The 23554-nt window shown below is 38.6% G+C and overlaps 1 protein-coding gene across 5 annotated transcripts in view; it reads left to right on the top strand.

Moving 5' to 3' along the window:
• The window catches only part of BAZ1A (bromodomain adjacent to zinc finger domain 1A), a 119806-nt gene extending 97519 nt beyond the window's left edge, over positions 1-22287 (top strand). For 2 of the 5 annotated variants that reach the window (XM_054447909.2, XM_054447907.2), the window contains 10 exons: positions 409-572; positions 1168-1322; positions 3247-3395; positions 6117-6206; positions 9631-9878; positions 9966-10192; positions 12662-13128; positions 16025-16167; positions 19975-20062; positions 21321-22287. In XM_054447909.2, coding sequence (XP_054303884.2) covers positions 409-572; positions 1168-1322; positions 3247-3395; positions 6117-6206; positions 9631-9878; positions 9966-10192; positions 12662-13128; positions 16025-16167; positions 19975-20062; positions 21321-21517 — 1928 coding nt within the window. In that variant the 3' untranslated portion in view covers positions 21518-22287. Of the gene's footprint in view, positions 1-408; positions 573-1167; positions 1323-3246; positions 3396-6116; positions 6207-9630; positions 9879-9965; positions 10193-12661; positions 13129-16024; positions 16168-19974; positions 20063-21320 lie in introns of those variants that run through there. The other 3 variants (XM_054447908.2, XM_054447906.2, XR_008493598.2) reach the window with 2 other exon arrangements.
• Positions 22288-23554: the final 1267 nt, after the last annotated feature.

Here is a 23554-nt window from a genome sequence, read left to right as displayed (position 1 = left end):
TTGTCTATCTTCCTTAAATATCTATTCAGATCCTTTGCCCATTTTTAAATTCAGTTGTCTTTTTATTGTGCTGTAAGAGTTCTTTATATATTCTGGATACAAGGGCTTTATTTATTTATTTAGAGACAGGGTCTCACTCTGTTGCCCAGGCTGGATTGCAGTAGCATAATCATAGTTCACTGCAGATTCAAACTCCTGGGCTCAAGCAATCCTGCCTCAGCCTCCTGAGTAGCTGTACAAGGGCTTTATAAGATAAAATGATATTCATTCATTCATTCATTCATTCGTGGCACTTGAGGATTTACAAAGCACTTTTATATCTGTTATTTCAAGATCATAACAGCCACATGGAGTAATTATAGTTTTTAATAAGAAAATCATAATAAAAGTATTTGATTAATATTTCAGACAAACCTCAGCCTGATAGCAAACCAACATATAGTCGGGGAAGATCTTCCAATGCATATGATCCATCTCAGATGTGTGCAGAAAAGCAACTTGAACTAAGGCTGAGAGATTTTCTTTTAGATATTGAAGATAGAATCTACCAAGGAACATTAGGAGCCATCAAGGTTTGTACTTGTTCCCATTTTTAGTTTGTCTAATCTACTTGGTCCAGAATTTTGGTCATATTGTTAATTATATGGCATAGACAAGGCATATGTGTTTTGAATAAACACCAGAGAATGATAAATTTTTTATGAAAACTAAGTTTATTCCCCTGCATCAAAATATTTTTTCTGATATTTTCATCAGATGTTGAAATGCGTAAGGATATTTTCTTCTTCCTTGACTAGCCCCTGCCTTCTCTGCTGAGTCTGGTTGGTTTGTTGGTTTCTTTGTTACCTTTTTAAAATCTGTAATTCATGGCTGATAATGTATTCTGTTCATGCCTTTGCCATCATCTGTCACTTTTTTGCTATCAAGTGACCAATCTTAGAACTGTTTATGCTTTATTTATACAGAAAGTAAGGCATTATGGTTTTCATCTATGAAGAATATGAATTCCAGTTTGGCCACTTAGTAACCTTATTTTTGGATACCTTTTTGATTCATAATCATTTCTAAAATATCGATGAATTGATTTTATATGTATATTGAACTTCATACCTCTCAGAAGCAATATATTCCATTTTTCATGGTTAGTAAGTTTGAATTTTGTTACAGGTTACAGATCGACATATCTGGAGATCAGCATTAGAAAGTGGACGGTATGAGCTGTTAAGTGAGGAAAACAAGGAAAATGGGATAATTAAAACTGTGAATGAAGACGTAGAAGAGATGGAAATTGATGAACAAACAAAGGTCATAGTAAAAGACAGGTACAAAAAGATTTTTCTAAAGTAACCATTACTTTTCCTTGCCATTTTAAGGGTTTTTTTCTTTTTTTTTGGTTTTTGGTTTTAAGTAAATATGTTGCTTTTTCTTATTTTAAAAACTTGTTGTGAGGACCTTGATATTTGTAACCACTGGAATGATCATTTTCTAAACCTCAGGATCTCTGTTACTCCACTTTGTACTAATGCAACCAAAAAACAATTCATTCGAATACTGATAATTTCTTAAAGTTTTTTTTTTTAATCTTTGAACTTAAGGTTTTATTAATTTTGGAAAGTAATTATACTATTATTCTTCTTTTCTGTAGGAAAACTTAGTAAATTAGTAAATTCTGGTAGACTTGAATATTATTTGAGCCAGGCAAGATGGTATGGGCCTGTAGTCTCAGCTACTCGGGAGGCTGAAGCAGGAGGATCACTTGAGGCCAGGAGTTGGAGACCAGCCTGGGCAACATAGTGACACCCTGTCTCTCTTTTTTTTTAATTATCTGGGCATGGTGGCATGCACTTGGTTTTTTTTGTTGTTGTTATTTTTTGAGACGGAGTCTTGCTCTGTTGTCAGGCTGGAGCAAAGTAGCACAATCTCGGCTCACTGCAACCTCCTACTCCCTGGTTCAAGCAATTCTCCTGCCTCAGCCTCCTGAGTAGCTGGGATTACAGGCACGTGCCACCACGCCCAGCTAATTTTTGTATTTTTAGTAGAGACAGGGTTTCGCCACGTTGGCCAGGATGATCTTGATCTCCTGACCTCGTGATCCCCCGCCTCGGCCTCCCAAAGTGCTGCGATTACAGGCCTGAGCCACCACGCCTGGCCGGCATGCACTTGTAGTCCCATCTATTCCATCGTTGTACCCCAGGACTTCAAAGCTGCAGTGAGCTAATAATGATTGTGCCACTGCACTCCAGCCTGAGCAACAATGAGACCTCATCTCTAAATAAGTATATATAAGTATTAAATATTATTACTAATCAGAATCTATATCCGTATATCTATAGATACTTTTATTTTTTCAAGATTATTTTGGATATTATATGCCTTTAAGCAGTTTGTCATCTAGAAGGGAACAATGGAGAAACATGAGGCTAGCATTATATTTACTAGAACGGGGTACTGATAGAAGGTTATACCCAGTGGAGATGAAGTACATGGGCGGGCTACTTGTCTTAGTAGTACATGGGAGATAGTAAAGGAAGTGCAAGAGGAAGTGACTGCAAAGCTGAGCCCTAAAGTTGAGAAAAATAGGACACTGGGAAGAAAAACAATGTACAAAGGCTTTGAGTGAATGAGTTTGCACTTTAAAATGATCATTTTAGGCCGGGCGCAGTGGCTGACACCTGTAATCCCAGCACTTTGGGAGGCTGAGACAGGTGAATCATGAGGTCAGGCATTCGAGACCAGCCAGGCCAACATAGTGAAACCCCGTCTCTACTAAAAATACAAAAAATTAGCGGGGCGTGGTGGTGGGCGCCTGTAGTCCCAGCTACTCAGGAGACTGAGGCAGGAGAATGGTGTGAACCCGGGAGGCAGAGCTTGCAGTGAGCTGAGATCGCACCACTGCACTCCAGCCTGGGCAACAGTGCGAGACTCTGTCTCAAAAAAAAAAAAAAAAGGGAAACAAGAGAAATAGAGATAAGCTGCCCGAAATACTTAGGCTTTAAGGCCCATCACAATGTCACCTCTCTAAAACCTTTCCCATAAGCCTTCCCTCTTTTACTCTCTCTCCTTCAAATATTTACCCTTAGTCCTTCTAAATGAGTCTCCCTTCCCTACTAGTTTACTGCAACTCCATGAGATTGAGGAAATGATTTTTTACAAAGGTATAAATAAGCATTTGAACCAATGAATGGACTCAAGTTTTACCTAATAGTGTTTTTAAGTACCATAAACTCTTGATTGTTTTAATTGTAGACTTTTGGGGATAAAAACAGAAACTCCAAGTACTGTATCAACAAATGCAAGTACACCACAATCAGTGAGCAGTGTGGTTCATTATCTGGCGATGGCACTCTTTCAAATAGAGCAGGGCATTGAGCGGCGCTTTCTGAAAGCTCCACTTGGTAAGTATCTGTTTTTATTTCAAAATATTAGTTGTGTTGTAAGTAATTTTGAGTTGGTCTTTAACTAATAGAACTTTATTGGCTGACATAATGAAATTGAAAGTCTTAAAAACTTGAGATGTTTTCATTTTTAAATGAGTTATTTTAAGGTGAGATTTATTTTTAGAATAATAGTCTTTTGTGAAGAGTTTCATCAAAAGAAAGATTACCAGCTAGGCACAGTGGCTCATGCCCGTAATCCCAACACTTTGGGAGGCTGAGGTGGAATCGCTTGAGCCCAAGAGTTTGAGACCAGCCTGGGCAACATATAGCAAGAACCCCATCTCTACAAAATTAAAAAAAAAAAAAAAAAAAATTAGCTAGGCATCATGGCATGCAACTGTAGTCCCAGAGGCTGGGGTGGGAGGATCACAGGAGCCCAGGAATTTGAGGTTACAATGAGCTATGACCACACCATTGCACTGTGGCCTAGGTGACAGAGTAAGACCCTGTCTCTTTAAAAGAAAAAAAAGATCACCAAAACCTATAACTAGTCAGACCTTGAATAATCAAAGATTATGTGTAACTTTTTTTTCTGTTATTTGAAAGAGAACCCCAAATAAGTGACTTAAAAGTTTACCATTTGAGGCATAGTTTGATGATATGAGTCACTGACCCACATGCTGTATCAGAAATACCAAGTGTTAAATCAGAAATACCAAGTGTTAAAAGGAACACGGGTGAGGAAATGCTCTATAATTTATAGTGAGGAATAATACTATCTGTATCACTTTTTGACAAATTAGGAAATTAGTGGGTTTTTAGGGACTAATCAAGGAACCTAACCATTATGTTTTTGGGAAAATATCTGTTTCAGAATTCTAAATCAATGTTTATATCATAACTGTCTCTAATTCCCTGTTGTCTTTTTGAGATGTTTAATTTATAACTCATCATGTTGAGATATTTATATTCTTGTAATGGGATCATGGAAGAAATAACTTTCTTAAACCCTATCTTTTTGGTCTCCTATTGAAAGAACTACTTGAATTGACTAAAATCCTTAAATAATTGTTTTAGCTGGGGGTGGTGGCTCACGCCTGTAATCCCAGCACTTTGGGAGGCCGAGGCGGGTGGATCACCTGAGGTCAGGAATTGGAGACCAGCCTAACCAACATGGTGAAACCCCATCTCTACTAAAAATACAAAATTAGGTGGGTGTGGTGGTGCATGCCTGTAATCCCAGCTACTTGGGAGGCTGAGGCAGGAGAATCGCTTGAACCTGGGAGGCAGAGGTTGCAGTGAGCTGAGACTGCACCATTGCACTCCAGCCTGGGCAACAAGAGAGAAACTCTGTCTCAAAAAAATAATAATTTTTTGATATCTCATTATTGGAACAAAGTTTTCATAGTGAAATCAGAGCAGTTTTGAAATGTGAATATATTTGTCAACTTTTTAAATTGAAGAGTTGTGGCCAGTATCTCATTAAGTCTATTCACACTTTTGTAAATTGATAATCCTACCATAAGCTTAATAACCCACTGGCCACACTGAAAGTAGCAATTGTAAGAAATAAAATATGTATAATCACAGCTCCCCAAAGATAGCAGAGCTGGTATTTGCTATGTCACTTTTATTTCCCAGTCTTCAGTATTTCTTAGGATTTTCTTTGTGTAAATCCAGTTATGTGTTACAAGGGATCATCACCCTGTTATTACAACCACATATTAATACACACTTAGCTAAATTAAAATTTCAAATTATTTGCAAATCATGCAGGTTTTATAAATGTAAGATACTGTTACTACTAACACTGTGATTCCAAAAGAGTAAAAGGATAAGACACAATATTGCTCATTTTCCCACTTCTGAAATTTTCATTAAAGTTTTTTATAAGTTGAAGGGGGGAAAATCAAATTGTTTAGTATGTCTGTATTTTCATCTGCACAACTTATTAAATATTTAGACAAAGAAAAAGGTTAACATTGAGAGTTGTTACAACTTGTCTAGAAGGTTATATGAGAGACACTGTTCCTTATGCTGGTTTGTATACAGTGGTTTTCAAACATTAATTTCATTCCAAAAGATAGAAAATTATAATTCAAGATCTTAAGAAATAAGTGAAATAAGAAAAGTTTGTTACTTTGGTAGTGTCAAAGTTAAATATTGGTTGAAGTCAAATGTTGGTCATTTATAATATGGGTGTCTACTGTTGCTGCTCCATAAAAAGTTATTAGAATAACTTAGGCCTTTGAAAGGTCTGTTTTGCACAGGACAGCAGGAGATGGGAGATAGGCTATCTGAAATAAAGTAATCAAGAATATCATTAATTGGGGAGAGAAAAGCAGGTTTTACTTTATGAATATTTGAGATGGAATATATATCGAAATTCTCCATTCACCTGATAATATTTCAGGATAGCAAATTAATCATAGTAGGCATTTTCCCAATTTAGCTTCAGAAATCATTTCAGTTTCTTGAGGAAGCATGTACAAAATAAAAATTCTACTTACGTTCTACCTCTCTAATATGTCCCTTTTATTCTAGAGATTAATCATACTGATAAAAGTAGACTTTTTTTCATTTGGGGAAGATAAAATCATGTTTTAATTGTTTTAGGTAAGATACATGAGGATGTTTTTTAAGCTTGATAATTCCGTTATTTTTAAAGTCATACTTATGGTTAAACCCTTAAGCTATGAAAAAAAAAATCCTCAACTAACTATATCAATTTGAAATTAGGTAACACAGAAATTAATAAGGATCAAAAGGGAGATAGAAAAAAAAAGGACAAGAAAAAGAGAGAGGAAGATCAATCTAGTGTGAGAGATGGTAAATTTTTAACTTTTTAAAGAAATTTATGTTTTGTCTTTTTAAAGAATTATGATTTTTACTTTCTCTATGGCTGAATACTGATTTGCATATTTAGCTTTTGAAGGAAAACCTTGGATTTGATTTTTTTGGAAGGGAATGGACTTGGGGGTAAGCTTAAAATAGTATCTTCCTAGCATTTCCCTTTCTGTATTTCACACCTCAGCTAATCAGTCTTCTACATTGGCATATAGAAAGTTGACACCGGTGAATCTTCGTATACTTAGCTATTAGTGAAAAGAATGAATGGCTATGGAACTTATGTTTACCTGTTTCACATAAAGTATTTATTCACAGCATTTTTTTTCTTTCACTAGCTTGGAGAGACATAGGACAAGAGTTTTTATGTTTTGTCCCCTAGAGAAGCCTGTCCTGGTCACATGGATTACTGTATAGTGGCCATTGAACAGTATGAAGTCTCCCATTATAATATTTGATTATGTGACTGCCAGTATTTTATATTAGTAAGATCCTTTTAATAATTTATTGAGGAATTTATCTGTGCTAGCATAATGGAAGATAAAAGATAAACAAGACATTTTCTGCCCTTTACAGTTGTGTAATCTGGGGGGAAAGCAAGGTTTAAGATAAGGAAACAACAGAAAAATGGAATCAATTGTATATACTGTTTTCTATCCTTATATCAGTACTATGCAAAAATAGAAAAATAGGCACATTCATTATGGACTAGAATAAGAATTGGGCCTTGAGCTACTGCTGGTTTAATTTTCTTAAACCACCTCGTTAATCAAATCCCATAGCATTTCACCAACCTTTGCATTAAAAAATCATTCAAACTAATTTCCAAGATTCTAAAAGTTCTTCATACTTTGTCTTTCTTCCCATTCCTTCACATTGACCTCTGCAACCTTATTCCTTGCCATTACCAGTGAGAATATGCTCTGATTTACCCAGAAAGATAATGATCTTTGAACTAGCTATTCTTGCTACCTCATTCCTTAGAGGCCCTGCTCAGGCCAGAACTTTTCATGAAGGCTTATATTTTAAAAACCAAGATAAGTAAAACACTCACAATGACAGGGGAGAAATAAATGCATTTAAGTGGACTGTACTCTCCAATTATTATTATATATATATAGAGAGAGAGAGAGAGAGTCTTGCTCTTGTCACCCAAGCTGGAGTGCGGTGGCACAATCTGCAACCTCTGCCTCCTGGGTTCAAGCAATTCTCCTGCCTCGGCCTCCAAAGTAGCTGGGACTACAGGCACCTACCACCACGCCTGGCTAGTTTTTGTATTTTTAGTAGAGGTGGGGTTTCACCGTGTTGGCCAGGCTGGTCTCAAACTCCTGGCCTCATGTGATCCATTCCCCTCAGCCTTTCAAAGTGCTGGGATTACAGGTGTGAGCTACCACATGTGGCTCCAATTAAAAGTTAGATACAGTTTTGGATAGTTGACAGGGAAAGTGAAGAAAATAGAAGAAAAGACTATATTAACATAAAATCTAGCTGGTTTATATACTGTCTACAAAAGACACACCTAAAACAAAACAACATAGATAAAGATGGAAAAATATTATTGATGCTGCATTCTAAGTAATCTCTTTGTATTTTCCCAACTGCATTACCATCTCAGCTTTCAAGAGCCATTTGACCCATCCATTGTGTTTTTGCCTCTGTTTTTAATCTCAATCATTTTGAAAAGTTCTAACTGGATCTTTTTCAAACTGCCTGGTTATTCATATTTTAAACTTCTTAAAACATATTAAAGTTATTTTATATTCTGTTTCTAATTCTAGTATCTGAAGTCTTTATGAGTTTGATTCTGCTGGCTTTCACTTAATGTTTTGTTTCCACATGTGCCTTGTGGTTTTGATTAACTCTCATTCCTCAGATTTGATCTGTGAAAATCTCTTCAGAGAGAATTTGCAAAGATTTGTACTTGTTTCTGCCATTCACTTGAGGTCACTAGCAATCCTAGACTACTTTAAAATCTTAGCCTATGTTTTTTTGGGTTTTAAACCTGTTCAAGGCTTTGCTTGATCCTCAGGGAGATTATTTTCCCTTTCTAACCAACACCGAAGTCCAAGTGAATCAATTTTCTTGCTCTCCATTTTTTCATGTAGCACCTGTTTCCACTCTGACACTTGAAGAGGTAGCCTTCCGGGGTCCTAGCTTTTTAGAGAGGGACTAACCACCTTGATGGGCCCTAAGTTTCATGTCCTGTCAATCTCACCCTGCCCGACAGACAAACAGGAGCTCAAGGTCCATTGGTACTTGACAGGTCTCTGCTTTATGGTTTTAACTCATTGTGTATTTCTTCACTTTTCCAGCTGTACTAAACATTCCTTGAAGATAGGGACCATAGAATAGACTAGTTTCATATCTTCTAAAGTGCTGCACATAGGGGGAGCTATACAGTGCACAAATAACGATAGTAATATTAGCATTTACTCTGACAGACACTTCATATGCCTTATGCGTATTATCTCATTTAATGTTTCCAGCAACCTTAGAGGCAGATACTCTCCATGTATTACAGTTGAGGAAACTGAGAGACAGATGGGTTAACTTGCCCAAGTTCATATGGGGGAGCCAGTACTCACCTCAGAGCAGACTGACTCCAAAGTCTGCATTTTCTTAACCGTTATACTACTGCCCAGGAGGTTTTATTTGAGGATAATAGTAGGAAATAATGATATTATAGAACCAGATTATGTATGGAGTTTTATATACCTTGCAGAATTAAGTATAATGTTTTAGGAAATTAAGGTGGTAACAATATTAAAGATTGAAGTGGAAATCACACACCAGTATAAAATGACTATTGATTGATAGCATTCAATCAGATGATTAAATTTTTTAGCCCAGAAGATAAAGAATGGTGATGTTAAGTGACAGAAGGTTTCAAATGTTTCTATATAAATATTAGTGCTGAAAAATCCTTTTTGGTAGTATTAACATTGTTTTTACTTACCACAATTTTAAAACTATTTTCTTAGAGATAGAAGATATTTAAGTTGGAGAACAGTCCATCTTTTATATGAGATGAGGAAGTAACACTTCATTAAAATGAATAGTAACTTAGACTTGGAATCATATGTAACCAGTTTTTAAAATTAGCTCAAGATTTGATACAAAGACTAGATTGAGAACACATTGTCTGAATCATTTTTCTCTTTAGCTATTAAAATCCCTTAGCATTTGATTTATGAATTTAAGTAATTCCTTATGTCATAAACGAGATGCGGCTCAGCAAATATTTTCCATGAGATTTTTGTTTTTAATATCAGTATGGTCTTTTTGTTAAGTATCAGAAGAAAAGAAATGTAAAATCTAACCTATATTTAAACTACCAACAAACTATTTCTAGGAAGATTTACTAGGTTTGCCAAAAAATTGTAATCACTTTCTCTTTTCATTTAAGATGCCAGTGACAGTGGGCGTTCTTATAAAACAGTTCTGGACCGTTGGAGAGAGTCTCTCCTTTCTTCTGCTAGTCTATCCCAAGTTTTTCTTCACCTATCCACCTTGGATCGTAGCGTGATATGGTCTAAATCTATACTGAATGCGCGTTGCAAGATATGTCGAAAGAAAGGCGATGCTGAAAACATGGTTCTTTGTGATGGCTGTGAAAGGGGTCATCATACCTACTGTGTTCGACCAAAGCTCAAGGTATTTTTTTCTTCTTATCAGATTAGAAATGAGACATTAAGATTTTGAGCAATAGATGATTAATGATCATTTATGTGATTTATTCAGACTGTGCCTGAAGGAGACTGGTTTTGTCCAGAATGTCGACCAAAACAACGTTCTAGAAGACTCTCCTCTAGACAGAGACCATCCTTGGAAAGTGATGAAGATGTGGAAGACAGTATGGGAGGTGAGGATGATGAAGTTGATGGTGATGAAGAAGAAGGTCAAAGTGAGGAGGAAGAGTATGAGGTAGAACAAGATGAAGATGACTCTCAAGAAGAGGAAGAAGTCAGGTAAGTCCTAACATGCAATAAAATGAGTCAGTAAGTCTTCGTTAGCCAATTTCTCCACTATTCAAATACAAATGGAATAGTTAGGGTCTGTAACTTAGTTTAAACTAATATATAGGCCAGGCACGGTAGCTTATGCCTGTAATCCCAGCACTTTGGGAGGCCGAGGCAGGCAGATCACCTGAGGTCAGGAGTTCGAGATCAGCCTGGCCAACATGGTGAAACCCCGTCTCTACTAAAAATAGAAAAATTAGCCAAGGTGTTGGTGGACACCTGTAATCCCAGCTACTCGGGAGGCTGAGGTAGGAGAGCTGCTTGAACCCGGGAGGCGGAGGTTGCAGTGAGGTAACGGATCACGCCATTGCACTCCAGTTTGGATGACGAGTGAGACTCCATCTCAAAAAAAAAAGAAAAAGAAAGAAAAGAAACTAACATATAGTGGCCTGAAGTTACCCTTGCTTATTATATATTATAAACATTCAAAAATATTCCCAAGGGAGTATTGATAATTTGGGGAATCTCAGAGAGAGTGATAATGCACTGTATTTTTATACTTCTGCCACATTAGCACCTGGAAACAGCTTCTATACTACCATATAACTAAGTATTCTGCAACTTAGCATGCTGTGTCATTCAGGCCTAGTGAATGAGTGTGGAGCCTGGATATTCCTTCTGTGGCAGCACTGGGGCAATCTCCCCTTACTTGAACCTCCGGTTGAGGGCCAAAATAAAGGGATATTTAGAATTTTATATCCACAAGGTAGATATACAGGCTTACCTCAAAGATACTGCCGTTTCAATTCCAGACCACAGCAATAAAGCAAGTTACAAATTTTTTTGGTTTCCCAGGGCATATAAAAATTATGTTTACATTACACTGTAGTCTCCTAAGTGCGCATGCAGTAGCACTATGTCTAAAAAAAGAAAAGTACATTTCTATATCTTAATTTAAAAATAATGTATTGCTAAAATATGCTAACAATCATCTGACAGAGACAAAAAGTGAGCTCATGCTGTTGGAAAAATTATGCCAATAAACTTGCTTGATGCAGAATTGCCACAAACCTTCAGTTTGTTTAAAAAAAAATTTATAATTTAGCATGCAGTGAAGCACAAAGCACTATAAAATGAGGTGTGCCTATGTCTAACTGGTAGCTATAAGCTAGACAGATCTACTGGGGGTTTTCTGTCAGCAGGCCTGACCATAGCCAGTCACATCAGGGAAGTCATTGTGCTCCTTGTTCTTATCATCCCTCTCCCCCCGGCTTTTTTTTTTTTTTTTTAACATTTGAACCCCATTCTTGTGGAAGCGGGAAAATGAGCATGAAGCAAGGCAACCTAGAACTGTCAAAAGTGCAAAAGGACCACAGTTGGAGAAGTTAAGATAGAGCCACCCCATCTGTTTTAAACAAAGTTTTAAGAAATACCAGCTAGAAGAGCCGTCTTCCCTGTAGTTTGTGAGGGCAGTATTATGTTAGACATAAAGATGATAAAGAATGTGGAAAGTTCTTGCAAGTACATGGGATAAACTGGAAGTCCAGGTATATGGGGAGAGGAATAATGAGTTAATGGAGGTGTTGCATTCTTTTAATTAAGGACAGTTAAAAGATTAAATATAGTTTTAGAGTCAGAATCAGAAGACAACAGAGAGGTTCTTGGCATGGTATTCAGGAACCATGGGTTCAAAGCCCACTTCATTGGCAGCCATTGGCTAAAACTGTAGGTTATCTCAGTATCAATGATAATGAAAAGTGGTAGTCTCCTGTAGCAAAAGGAAACAAAAGAATTTCATTTTAAGATTACTTCATTACTCTTAAGTTTTCCAACATGATTGACTAAGTCTATTTGTTGGTTCTCTTGAGCATTTTATTACAATTTATCAGAATTTAGGACTTAATTTTCATAATGATGTCCTGAAGTTACCAAGAAGATGTGGACTGGGCATGGTGGCTTACGCCTGTAATCCCAGCACTTTGGGAGGCCAAGCAGGCAGATCACCTGAGTCCAGGAGTTTGAGACCAGCCTGGGCAACATAGCAAAACCCCATCTCTACAAAAAAACTACAAAAATTAGCCAGGCATGGTGGCACACACCTAGCTACTCAGGAGTCTGAGATGGGAGGAGCACCTGATCACAGGGAGGTCAGGCTGCAGTGAGCCGTGATCGTGCTACTGCACTCCAGCTTGGGTGACAGTGATAACTCTGTCTCAAAAAAAAAAAAAATAAAATAAAATAAAATATTCTCTTTGCAGATAATCTCTTTGCGTTTCAAAGAAATACATGAAAGCACATTTTAGATTCCCTTGAGAACTTAAAACTTATTGACTCTTTAAGGAATTGAGTCTAGGATAAGTCTCAGTTATATAGAAAATTTATATAAACTCATTGGCTAAATACAACAAGGAGAATAGAGCTAATCATATGTTCATCATTGCTCTGTACAATAATTGTGTTTTCTAACAATATTTATAGCCTACCCAAACGAGGAAGACCACAAGTTAGATTGCCAGTTAAAACAAGAGGGAAACTTAGCTCTTCTTTCTCAAGTCGTGGCCAACGACAAGAACCTGGAAGATACCCTTCAAGGAGTCAGCAGAGCACACCCAAAACAACTGTTTCTTCTAAAACTGGTAGAAGCCTAAGAAAGATAAACTCTGCTCCTCCTACAGAAACAAAATCTTTAAGAATTGCCAGTCGTTCTACTCGCCACAGTCATGGCCCACTGCAAGCAGATGTATTTGTGGAATTGCTTAGTCCTCGTAGAAAACGCAGAGGCAGGAAAAGTGCTAATAATACACCAGAAAATAGTCCCAACTTCCCTAACTTCAGAGTCATTGCCACAAAGTCAAGTGAACAGTCAAGATCTGTAAATATTGCTTCAAAACTTTCTCTCCAAGAGAGTGAATCCAAAAGAAGATGCAGAAAAAGACAATCTCCAGGTATGAAGAAATCTAAACTCTTCCTTCCCTAGGAAAATTGAATAATTTGGAAATATTGAATGTTGAGATACTTTGGATCATTTTTTAAAGTCTGTCACTAAGATACACAAAGTTATTAGGGAACAATCTGACCTGAAGCATAATAGTCATTGAAGGGGCAACTATTTAATGAATAAAGGTAAATTATATTACTAGTATTTCTACTAGTGAAGCAGGGTAATAAACTTACAAATGACGTTCTGTTTTAATTGGCCAATATTTGAACAGTGTCAGGATACTACATTATAACACATTTCACTCTCTCCCACCTTTTCCTCCCTCAAAACGCACATACTCAGCATCACCTAGACAAGCTACATCAGATTATTTGGTAAGGTTCCCATCTCAAATACTGAATTTGGGGGAAAGAGAGAGTTGGAAGCAGCAATATTTTTAGGAAGCGATGACCAGCTGTCTTTTTATTTTTTATTTGATTGACTGACAGAGTCTAGCTCTGTCGCCAGGCTGGAGTGCAGTGGTACGATCTTGGCTCACTGCAACCTCTGCCTCCCGGGTTCAAGCAATTCTCCTGCCTCAGCCTCCCGAGTAGCAGGATTACAGGTATGCACCATCACACCCGGCTAATTTTTCTATTTTTAGTAGAGACAGTTGGTTTCACCATGTTGGCCAGGCTGGTCTTGAACTCCTGATCTCAGGTGATCCACCCGCCTCGGCATCCCAAAGTACTGGGATTATAGGCGTGAGCCACCGCACCTGGCCTCAGCTGTCTTTTTAATTCTCATTTTTGTTTATAGTAATCATTATTCATAGACTAATTTCTTTATTCATAAAGAAATTCATAATCTCTTCCTTTCCCTTGTTTTTAATGTAAGTGGTAATAAATTGATTTTTTAATTTTATTGTTATTAATTATACCAGTCACTCAGGCCGTTGTGCAATGGTGCAATCTGAGCTCACTGCAACCTCTGCTTCCCGGGCTCAAGCAATCCTCCAGCCCCAGCCTCCCAAGCAGCTGCGACTACAGGAATGCACCACCAAGCCCGGCTAACTTTTGTATTCTTTGTAGAGACGGGGTCTTGCCAAGTTGCCCAGGTTGGTCTTGCACTCCTGAGCTCAAAGTTATCTGCCTCCCTTGCCTTGGCTTCCCAAATGTTGGGATTACAGGTGTGTGCCACCACACCTGGCCTGGCCCTATTTTTTTGTTGTTGTTTTTTAAATGAAGCTAAACATAAAAAATGCCACTGTTTCTCAAAAAAAAAAAAAAAAAAGCCACTGTTCTTCAAAGAATTTTAGATACGTTATATTGCATTATTGGGATACGCAGCAGGATTAAGGAATTCATTGGTGAAAGAATGGCACGTAATCTGTTTATGCAGTCACCAGATTGTCGAGTTTTTTAGGGGAAGTATCATAATTTTGCACCAGTCAGGATCTAATTTAGCTTTTCCTATCCCCTTACCTGTTTTGCTTTTCCCCAATTCTCCAAGCTGTTTGGAGAAATAATACACTTGAAACATTTTTATTCAAAAAACTAGGAAGAAAAATTTTTTGTTTTTATTGATTTGCGAAATTGCTAAGCCTGGTACTAAGGACAAATAAAAGGGGAAATGTGTGGACCTACACTGCAAGGAGAGAATTTATACATCTGAATACATATATGGACTATACTGCCCCTTCTACCAATGCACATACTCTAGATTTCATTATACTATACCTTTCTTAGGTCTGTGAGAAAGCATTTTGCTTTTAGAACATTATCTAGATAGTAAAATTAAAATCTGTGGCCAATTGCAGTGGCTCATACCTGTAATTCCAGCACTTTGGGAGGCCTAGGTGGGCGGATCACCTGAGGTGAGGAGTTCGAGACCAGCCTGGCCAACACACTGAAACCCCATCTCTACTAAAAATACAACAATTAGCTGGGTGTTGTAGCAGGCACCTGTAATCCCAGCTACTCGGGAGACTGAGGCAGGAGAATCGCTTGAACCCAGGAGGCAGAGGTTGCAGTGAGCCAAGATCATGCCACTGCACTCCAGCCTAGGCGACAAAGCAAGACTCCGTCTCAAAAATTAAATTAAATTAAATAAATAAATAAAATTAAGATCTGTAAGAATAATCTTTTACTTTACCAGTGAGAATTGCTTTTCCATTATGCAGGGTAATTTATACGTAAGCCTAGTTTCTAGATCTGAGGAGGTTACTTCCTGAAGGATATGCTTTAGGAAATACTAGAGAATTGCTTAGTTTCAGTTAACTGTAGCTGAAAAGGCCGGGCGCAGTGGCTCACGCCTGTAATCCCAGCATTTTGGGAGGCCGAGGTGGGCGGATCATGAGGTCAGGAGATCGAGACCATCCTAGCTAACACGGTGAAACCCCGTCTCTACTAAAAATACAAAACAAAATTAGCCGGGCGCCGTGGCGGGTGCCTATAGTTCCAGCTACTCAGGAGGCTGAGACAGGAGAATGGCGTGAACCCGGGAGGCGGAGCTTTCAGTGAGCCAAGATCGCCTGCACTCCAGCCTGGGCGACAGAGCGAGACTCCATCTCAAAAAAAAAAAAAAAAAAAAAAAACTGTAACTGAAAAGTGTTTTTAATAAAATTGAGTAAAAATAATCCAAAAACTTTTGTGTTCTAGATTTTTCTTTTGCATTACACTCTGAAAATCTGTTCCCAATGAATGTTTAATGCAATTGGACATTTTTAAGATGAAAAAGGAAATAATGACTATTTGGTCCTATTTTGGTCAAATTTTCATATCTCCCAGAAAATAGTTAACATCTCAGTGTATGGAGTGTCTATTTTCTGTTGGAATTTGGTATTTATATATCCAGTTTGGCTTGTAGTGAACCAATATTTTGCTTTGTTATCACCTAAAATGTTGTAATTATTTACTCAGAGCCATCACCTATGACACTGGGTCGAAGGAGTTCTGGCCGACAGGGAGGAGTTCATGAATTGTCTGCTTTTGAACAACTTGTTGTAGAATTGGTACGACATGACGACAGCTGGCCTTTTTTGAAACTTGTTTCTAAAATCCAGGTAATTACTAGACTTGATAAAATGTATTCATGTATATTATCTGATTTAGTCTACATGACAACTTTGAAGTCAAAACACCTGTTACTCACTGTCTAGTTTTTTTGTTGTTGTTGTTGTTTCCTGAGACAGTCTCACTTTGTCGCCCAGGCTGGAGGGCAGTGGCGTGATCTCGGCTCACTGCAAGCTCTGCCTCCCAGGTTCAAGCGATTCTCCTGCCTCAGCCTCCTGAGTAGCTGGGATTACAGGCGCACACCACCACACCTGGCTAATATTTCTATTTTTAGTAGAGACGGGGTTTCAACATGTTGGTCAGGCTGGTCTCAATCTCCTGACCTTGTGATCTGCCCACCTCGGCCTCCCAAAGTGGTGGGATTCCAGGCGTGAGCCACCGCACCTGGCCATATCTACTTCTTAGTATTTTTGGAGACAGGGTTTCTGTCACCCAGGCTGGAGTGCAGTGGCATACTTTGGTTCGCTGCAGCCTCAACCTCCTGAGCTCAAGTGATCCTCCAACTTAGCCACTTGAGTAGTTGGTACTACAGGCACATGCCACCAGGTCCAGCTAATTTTTTTTTTTTTTTTTGAGACAGGGTCTCACTTCATTGCCAGGCTGGTCTTGAACATCAGTTCCTATGTTGAAAACGATGGAGTTGGCCGGGCACGGTGGCTCACGCCTGTAATCCCAGCACTTTGGGAGGCCGAGGCGGGCGGATCACAAGGTCAAGAGATTGAGACCATCCTGGCTAACACAGTGAAACCCCGTCTCTACTAAAAATACAAAAAAATTAGCCAGGCATGGTGGCAGGCGCCTGTAGTCCCCGCTATTTGGGAGGCTGAGGCAGGAGAATTACTTGAACCCAGGAGGCAGAGGTTGCAGTGAGCCGAGATCGCGCCATTGCACTCCACACTCCAGCCTGGGCAACAAGAGTGAAACTCCATCTCAAAAAAAAAAAAAAAAGAAAACTAGTTAGACAGCTCAGTCCCTTCTAATTTTGTGACTGATTCTTTTTTTGTTGTTTTTGTTTCGAGACGAAGTCTTGCTTTTGTCCCCTGGCTGGAGTGCAATGGCGTGATCTTGGCTCACCACAACCTCCACCTCCCGGGTTCACACCATTCTCCTGCCTCAGCCTCCCGAGTAGCTGGGATTACCGGGGCCTGCCACCACACCTGGCTAATTTTTGTATTTTTATTAGCGACGGGGTTTCACCATGTTGGCCAGGCTGGTCTCGAACTCCTGACCTCAGGTGATCTGCCCACCTTGGCCTCCCAAAGTGCTGAGATTACAGGCATGGGCCACTGCACCCAGCCTTTTTTTTTTTTTTTTTTTTTTTTTTTTTTTTTTTTGAGATGGAGTCTTGCTCTTGTCGTCCAGGCTGGAGTGCAATGGCGTGATCTCAGCTCACTACAACCTCCACCTTGTGGGTTCAAGCGATTCTCCTGCCTCAGCCTCCTGAGTAGCTGGAATTACAGGCACCTGCCACCATACCTGGCTAATTTTTGTATTTTTAGTAGAGACAGGGTTTCACCATGTTGGCCAGGCTGGTCTTGAACTCCTAACCTCAGGTGATCCATGCGTCTTGGCCTCCCAAAGTGCTGGGATTACAGGCGTGAGCCACCATGCCCAGCCATGACTGATTCTTTATAAATAATGATGGTGTGTTACAATGACCTCAATGTTTTTGTTCTATGTAATTAATATGAATAGAGTTAATTGAGTACCATTAATCATATTTTTCTTATGTAAAGCAGTGGTTCTCAAACTGCTGCATGCCTCAGAATCATCTGGAGGACTTGCTAAAACATGCATTCCTGAGCCCCAGAGTTTTTGATTCATTAGGTCTGGAATGATGTCTAACTCTTGGATTTCTGACAATTGCCCAGATGATGCTGATGGTCCTGGCCCAGAGAGCACATTTTGGGAAACACTGATATAAAAGTTATTCTGGGCCAGGCATAGTGGCTCACACCTGTAATCCCAACACTTTGGGAGGCCAAGGCGGTGGATCACCTAAGATCAGGAGTTCAAGACCAGCCTTGCCAACATGGCAAAACCCCATCTCTACTAAAAATGCAAAAATTAGCTGAGCATGGTGGTGCATGCCTGTAATCCCAGCTACTTGGGAGGCTGAGGCAGGAGAATCGCTTGAACCCAGGAGGCGGAGGTTGTAGTGAGTCGAGATCACGCCATTGCACCCCAGCCTGGGCAAGACTCTGTCTCAAAAAAAAGAAATAGGTATTCTGGCTGGGTGCAGTGTGTCACGCCTGTAATCTCAATAGTTTAGGGCCAGGCACAGTGGCTCATGCTTGTAATCCCACCACTTTGGGAGGCCGAGGCGGGCGGATCACGAGATCAGGAGATTGAGACCATCCTGGCTAACACGGTGAAACCCTGTCTCTACTAAAAAAAAACACAAAAAATTAGCCGGGCATGGTGGCACACACCTGTAGTCCCAGCTACTCCGGAGTCTGAGGCAGGAGAATTGCTTGAACCTGGGAGGCAGAGCTTGCAGTGAGCCGAGATCGTGCCACTGCACTCCAGCCTGGGTGACAGAGCCTGGGTGACTCCAGCCTGGGTGACAGCCTGGGTGACAGAGACAAAAAAAAAAAAAAAAAGAAGAAAACCAGTTTGGGAGGCTGAGGCAGGTGGATCGCTTGAGCCCAGGAGTTTGAGACCAGCCTAACCAACATGGTCAAACCTTGACTCTACAAAAAGACAAAAAAAAAAAAAAAAAGAAAAAAAATAGCCGAGTGTGGTGGTGCATGACTTCAGTCTCAGTTACTTGGGAATCTGAGGCAGGAGGATCACTTGAGCTTGGAAGTTGGAGGTTGCAATGAGCCGAGATAACACCACCACACTCCATCCTGGGTGACAGAGCAAGACCCTGTCTCCAAAGGAAAAGGAAAAAAAAAAAAGATAGGTATTAGGTAACAGTGATGGCCTAATCAAACTGAAGGATATGAGATGGTGTTGTATTTAGGTTATATATATATATATATGGCAGAATGTGATCTGTTATATAGCAAAGATAGAACAGTGTTATGGTATTGTAATAGAAGTTATCGTGGTATTACAGAAGTAGAGAAGACAGATTGAGCATTTCAGAGGGACAAAATAATACTCAGAACGCTTTTTAAGGAGAACTGTTTGGAACCGGTCATTGAAGGAGGATAGAATTTCAACACTAAGAAATGCAGTAAGGATGTTTCAGGGAAAAAGGAATATGCTATACGGTAGACGCCCAGAAATGAGAATACAGTGAATGGTGGATGGTTTGAATGAGGTTGGGTTAGAAAGTCTCAGACACACAACTGTATTATAAAGGGTCTCACTCACCAGTGTGAGGTAAAGGTTTCTGAATGAAGAAGTGACATCATCAGAATTCTACTTTGAGACTTCTAGAGCAAGAATGAGAAGGATTAATATTGAATAGCATAAAAAAATTAAATCTTAGTTTGACTTGTTTGACTCATTTTGCCTGGGTAATTTTTGTCCTAAATTACACTTTGTTACATACATTTTATTCATTATTACAAATGCAATAATGCTCATTGGAGAATTTTTCTTTTGGTCACAAGTGACAATGGTGTGTATATATATATAGAGAGAGATATATATATAGATATATATATATACACATATCTATATAGACATATATATATCTATATAGAGAGAAGGAGAGAGCCATGAGCAAGACCATATTGCAGTTGCATATTGAGTTGCTTTTTAGTGCAAAACTTTTAGTTATTTGAACACTTCTTTCCAGTTAAGTTTTCTGTGTGGACAGAGATATTTGAATTATTTTACAGGTCCCAGACTACTATGACATCATCAAAAAGCCCATTGCCTTAAATATAATTCGTGAAAAAGTGAACAAGTGTGAATATAAATTAGCATGTAAGTAATTTATGTTTTTCTTTGGTATTTATTTTTCTAAGGCATTCTGTTATAGCATCTTTGATATTTATTTTTGTTTAAAGAGGTAGAGGCTGTTTTTCTCTTATTAAAAAGATGTGTGTTGATGTAGTTGTGTAGGTGGCATTCCATGAGGTTCCACAAGTACTTATTAGTGTATGTGGGGATGAAAGATGGATTAGGATCAAGTAAGTTAAAGATATTTTATAGATCTGATCTTACTCAAAGAAGTTCTTTATAATCACATAATGTATATGATCACATAATTGGATAGTTTCAATAAAACAATTTTAAAGTATTTACAGTTAAACAGTTTTAAGCCTTAGTTCTGCTACCTTGTTTCAGAATCTGTTTTCTTTCTTTCTTTTTTTTTTTTTTTTGAGATACGTCTCACTCTGTTGCCCAGGCTGGAGTGCAGAGGCAAAATTTTGGTTCACTGCAGCCTTGACCTCACAGGCTCAAGCTGTCCTCCCACCTCAGCCTCCCAAGTAGCTGGGACCACAGGTGCAGGCCACCATGCCTAATTTTATTTTATTTATTTATTTATTTTTTTTTTTGAGATGGAGTCTTGCTCTGTGGCCCAGGCTGGAGTGCAGTGGCGTGATCTCGGCTCACTGCAACCTTTGCCTCCTGGGTTCAAGTGATTCTCCTGCCTCAGCCTCCCGAGTAGCTGGGATTACAGATGCCCGCCACCACGCCCAGCTATTTTTGTATTTTTAGTGGAGATGGGGTTTCACCATGTTGGCCAGGCTAGTGTCGAACTCCTGACCTCAGGTGATCCGTCTGCCTCGACCTCCCAATGTGCTGGGATTACAGGCATGAGCTACCACGCCCGACATGCCTAGCTAATTTTTTGTAGAGATGCAGTTTCACCACGTTGCCCAGGCTGGTCTCGAACTCCTAACCTCAAATGATCCTCCTGCCTCGGCCTCCCAAAGTGCTGGGATTACAGGCTTGAACCACTGCAAGTGGCTAATTTTTGTATTTTTTGTAGAGATGGGGTTTTGCTATATTGCCCAGGATGGTCTCGAACTCCTGAGCTCAAGTGATCCTCCTGCCTCAGCCTCCCAAGTGCTGAGATTACAGATGTGAGCCATCATGCCTAGCCAGAGCCTTCTCTTTCTAAGAAAAAAGTGGGCTTCCATTTTCTTAATAAAATTTCCAGATATGATACAAGAATTATATTTATTATAATTTATGTACTTTCATTCTAATCTTTTTTTTCTCTTTCCCTTTCTAGCTGAGTTTATTGATGATATTGAGTTAATGTTTTCGAACTGCTTTGAATACAACCCTCGTAACACAAGTGAAGCAAAAGCTGGAACTAGGCTTCAAGCATTTTTTCATATTCAGGCTCAAAAGCTTGGACTCCACGTCACACCCAGTAATGTGGACCAAGTTAGCACACCACCGGCTGCGAAAAAGTCACGAATCTAACTTTGTCCTTCTAAAGGATATATTTGAAGAAAAACAAATTGTTCACGAAAATGGAACATTAAATCATGCTGTATAAAGCAATAACAACTGATTGACCACATGAAAGTGTGGCCTGCACTATATTCTCAATTTTAATATTAAGCACTCAGGAGAATGTAGGAAAGATGTCCTTTGCTACAGTTTTGTTCAGTATCTAATAAGTTTGATAGATGTATTGGATACAGTACTGGTTTACAGAGGTTTTTGTACATTTTTGAGATCATTCATGTGTCCAGAGATCTTGGAAAATATTTTTTCACCCATGATTTATTTTGTTATTGATGATTTTTTTTTAAAAGTTGTGGTATTAAGGGAGAGTTATCTACATGGATGAGTCTTCTGCTATAGCACAGTTTAGAAAAGGTGTTTATGTCTTAATTGTTTGAGTACATTCTTTCAACACTACACATGAATGAATCCAATCTTAAATCCTTGAAGTGCTGTACCAGTGCTGGCTGCAGGTATTAAATCCAAGTTTGTTAACTAGATATTTATTTAGTATTGAGAGTAATTTGTGAATTTGTTTTGTATTTATAAAATTTATACCTGAAAAATGTTAATGTTTTAAACCTTTTACTGTGTTTTTATTCCTCTAACTTCCTTAATGATCAATCAAAAAAAGTAACACCCTCCCTTTTCCCTGACAGTTCTTTCAGCTTTACAGAACTGTATTATAAGTTTCTATGTATAACTTTTTAACTGTACAAATAAAATAACATTTTTTCAAGTAATCTGGAATTCTCTAATTTTTACAATCAGATTTGGACTTTTGCACGTGATACAGACCATAGGAACCAACGTTTTGTTGTACCTGAGTCTCTATAGCAGTAATTTGCTGCTGTTTCTGCCGAAACCCTTGAGGAGTAAGATCCATTTCATTTCATCAAAAACAGTAACATGATGTGCATGGATTCTCATTAAAAAGAGGAGAGAAAGTGTGGAATACACTCACCTAGTTGAGAATCTGGAAATTAAAGTTTTTATGCATATATACACATAAAAGGAGCTATTTCTTAGGTATGGAAGACATACAGGGGCTTCAGTTTTGTAGCATACTTTTCCTTTTTAGGATGCAAAAGGCAGGTGTCCTCCCTATTCTCTAGGACTTTTTGGTAGGCGGGAGAGAACCTTCCCTCTATTTCCTTAAAATCCTGAGGGTACTGCATTATTATTTAATTAATTTACTTGGAAGTTTACCTGTCTTTCTCATATAGTTTGAGATTATCAGTTTTCTAGATTCTTCACATGAATGTATCTACAACTAACTTTTGGTAAATTCGTATAATTTTATATGCCATAATTAAATATCTTGGAAAATTTTACTTAACATTTAAATATCAAGACAATTCTGAAAATACAATTACATCTTAATAGTAATTTATCTGATTACTTAATATTCTTCATTTTTTTAAAATAAAATTTTAGTTTTTTAGAATAGAGACAAGGTCTTGCTGTGTTGCTCAGACTAGTCTGAACTCCTGAGCTCAAAGTGATCTGCCTGCCTTGAACTCCCAAAGTGCTGGGATTACAGGTGTGAGTCACTGTGCCTGGACAATATTCTTCATTTTTTAATGTTAATAACAAGCAATTTTTATGTTAGCTTTTCTTCTACACAGTTAACACTAAGGAACCATTTCCAACCAATTATGGAATTATTCAATCTGCAAGTCAGTCATAAAACTTGCAATTTATTTACCATTTCTCAGACTGAGTTAAAATAAGACCTTTTTTTTTGTTGTTGTTGTTGTTTTGAGATGTGGTCTTGGCTCTGTCACCCAGGCTGGAGTGCAGTGGCATGATCTCAGCTCACTGCAACCTCCACCTCCTGGTTTCAAGTGATTCTCCTGCCTCAGCCTCCCGAGTAGCTGGGATTGCAGGCATGTGCCACCACACCTGGCTAATTTTTGTATTTTTAATACAGACAGGGTTTCACCATGTTGGCCAGGCTGGTCTCGAACTCCTGACCTCAGGTGATCTGCCCACCTCAGCCTCCCATAG

The sequence above is a fragment of the Pongo pygmaeus genome, chromosome 15 (assembly GCF_028885625.2).
Source record: "Pongo pygmaeus isolate AG05252 chromosome 15, NHGRI_mPonPyg2-v2.0_pri, whole genome shotgun sequence".
Taxonomy (NCBI): Eukaryota; Metazoa; Chordata; class Mammalia; order Primates; family Hominidae; genus Pongo; species Pongo pygmaeus.
Note: the sequence above shows the minus strand (reverse complement) of the source record. Positions and strands in the feature narration are given on the sequence as shown.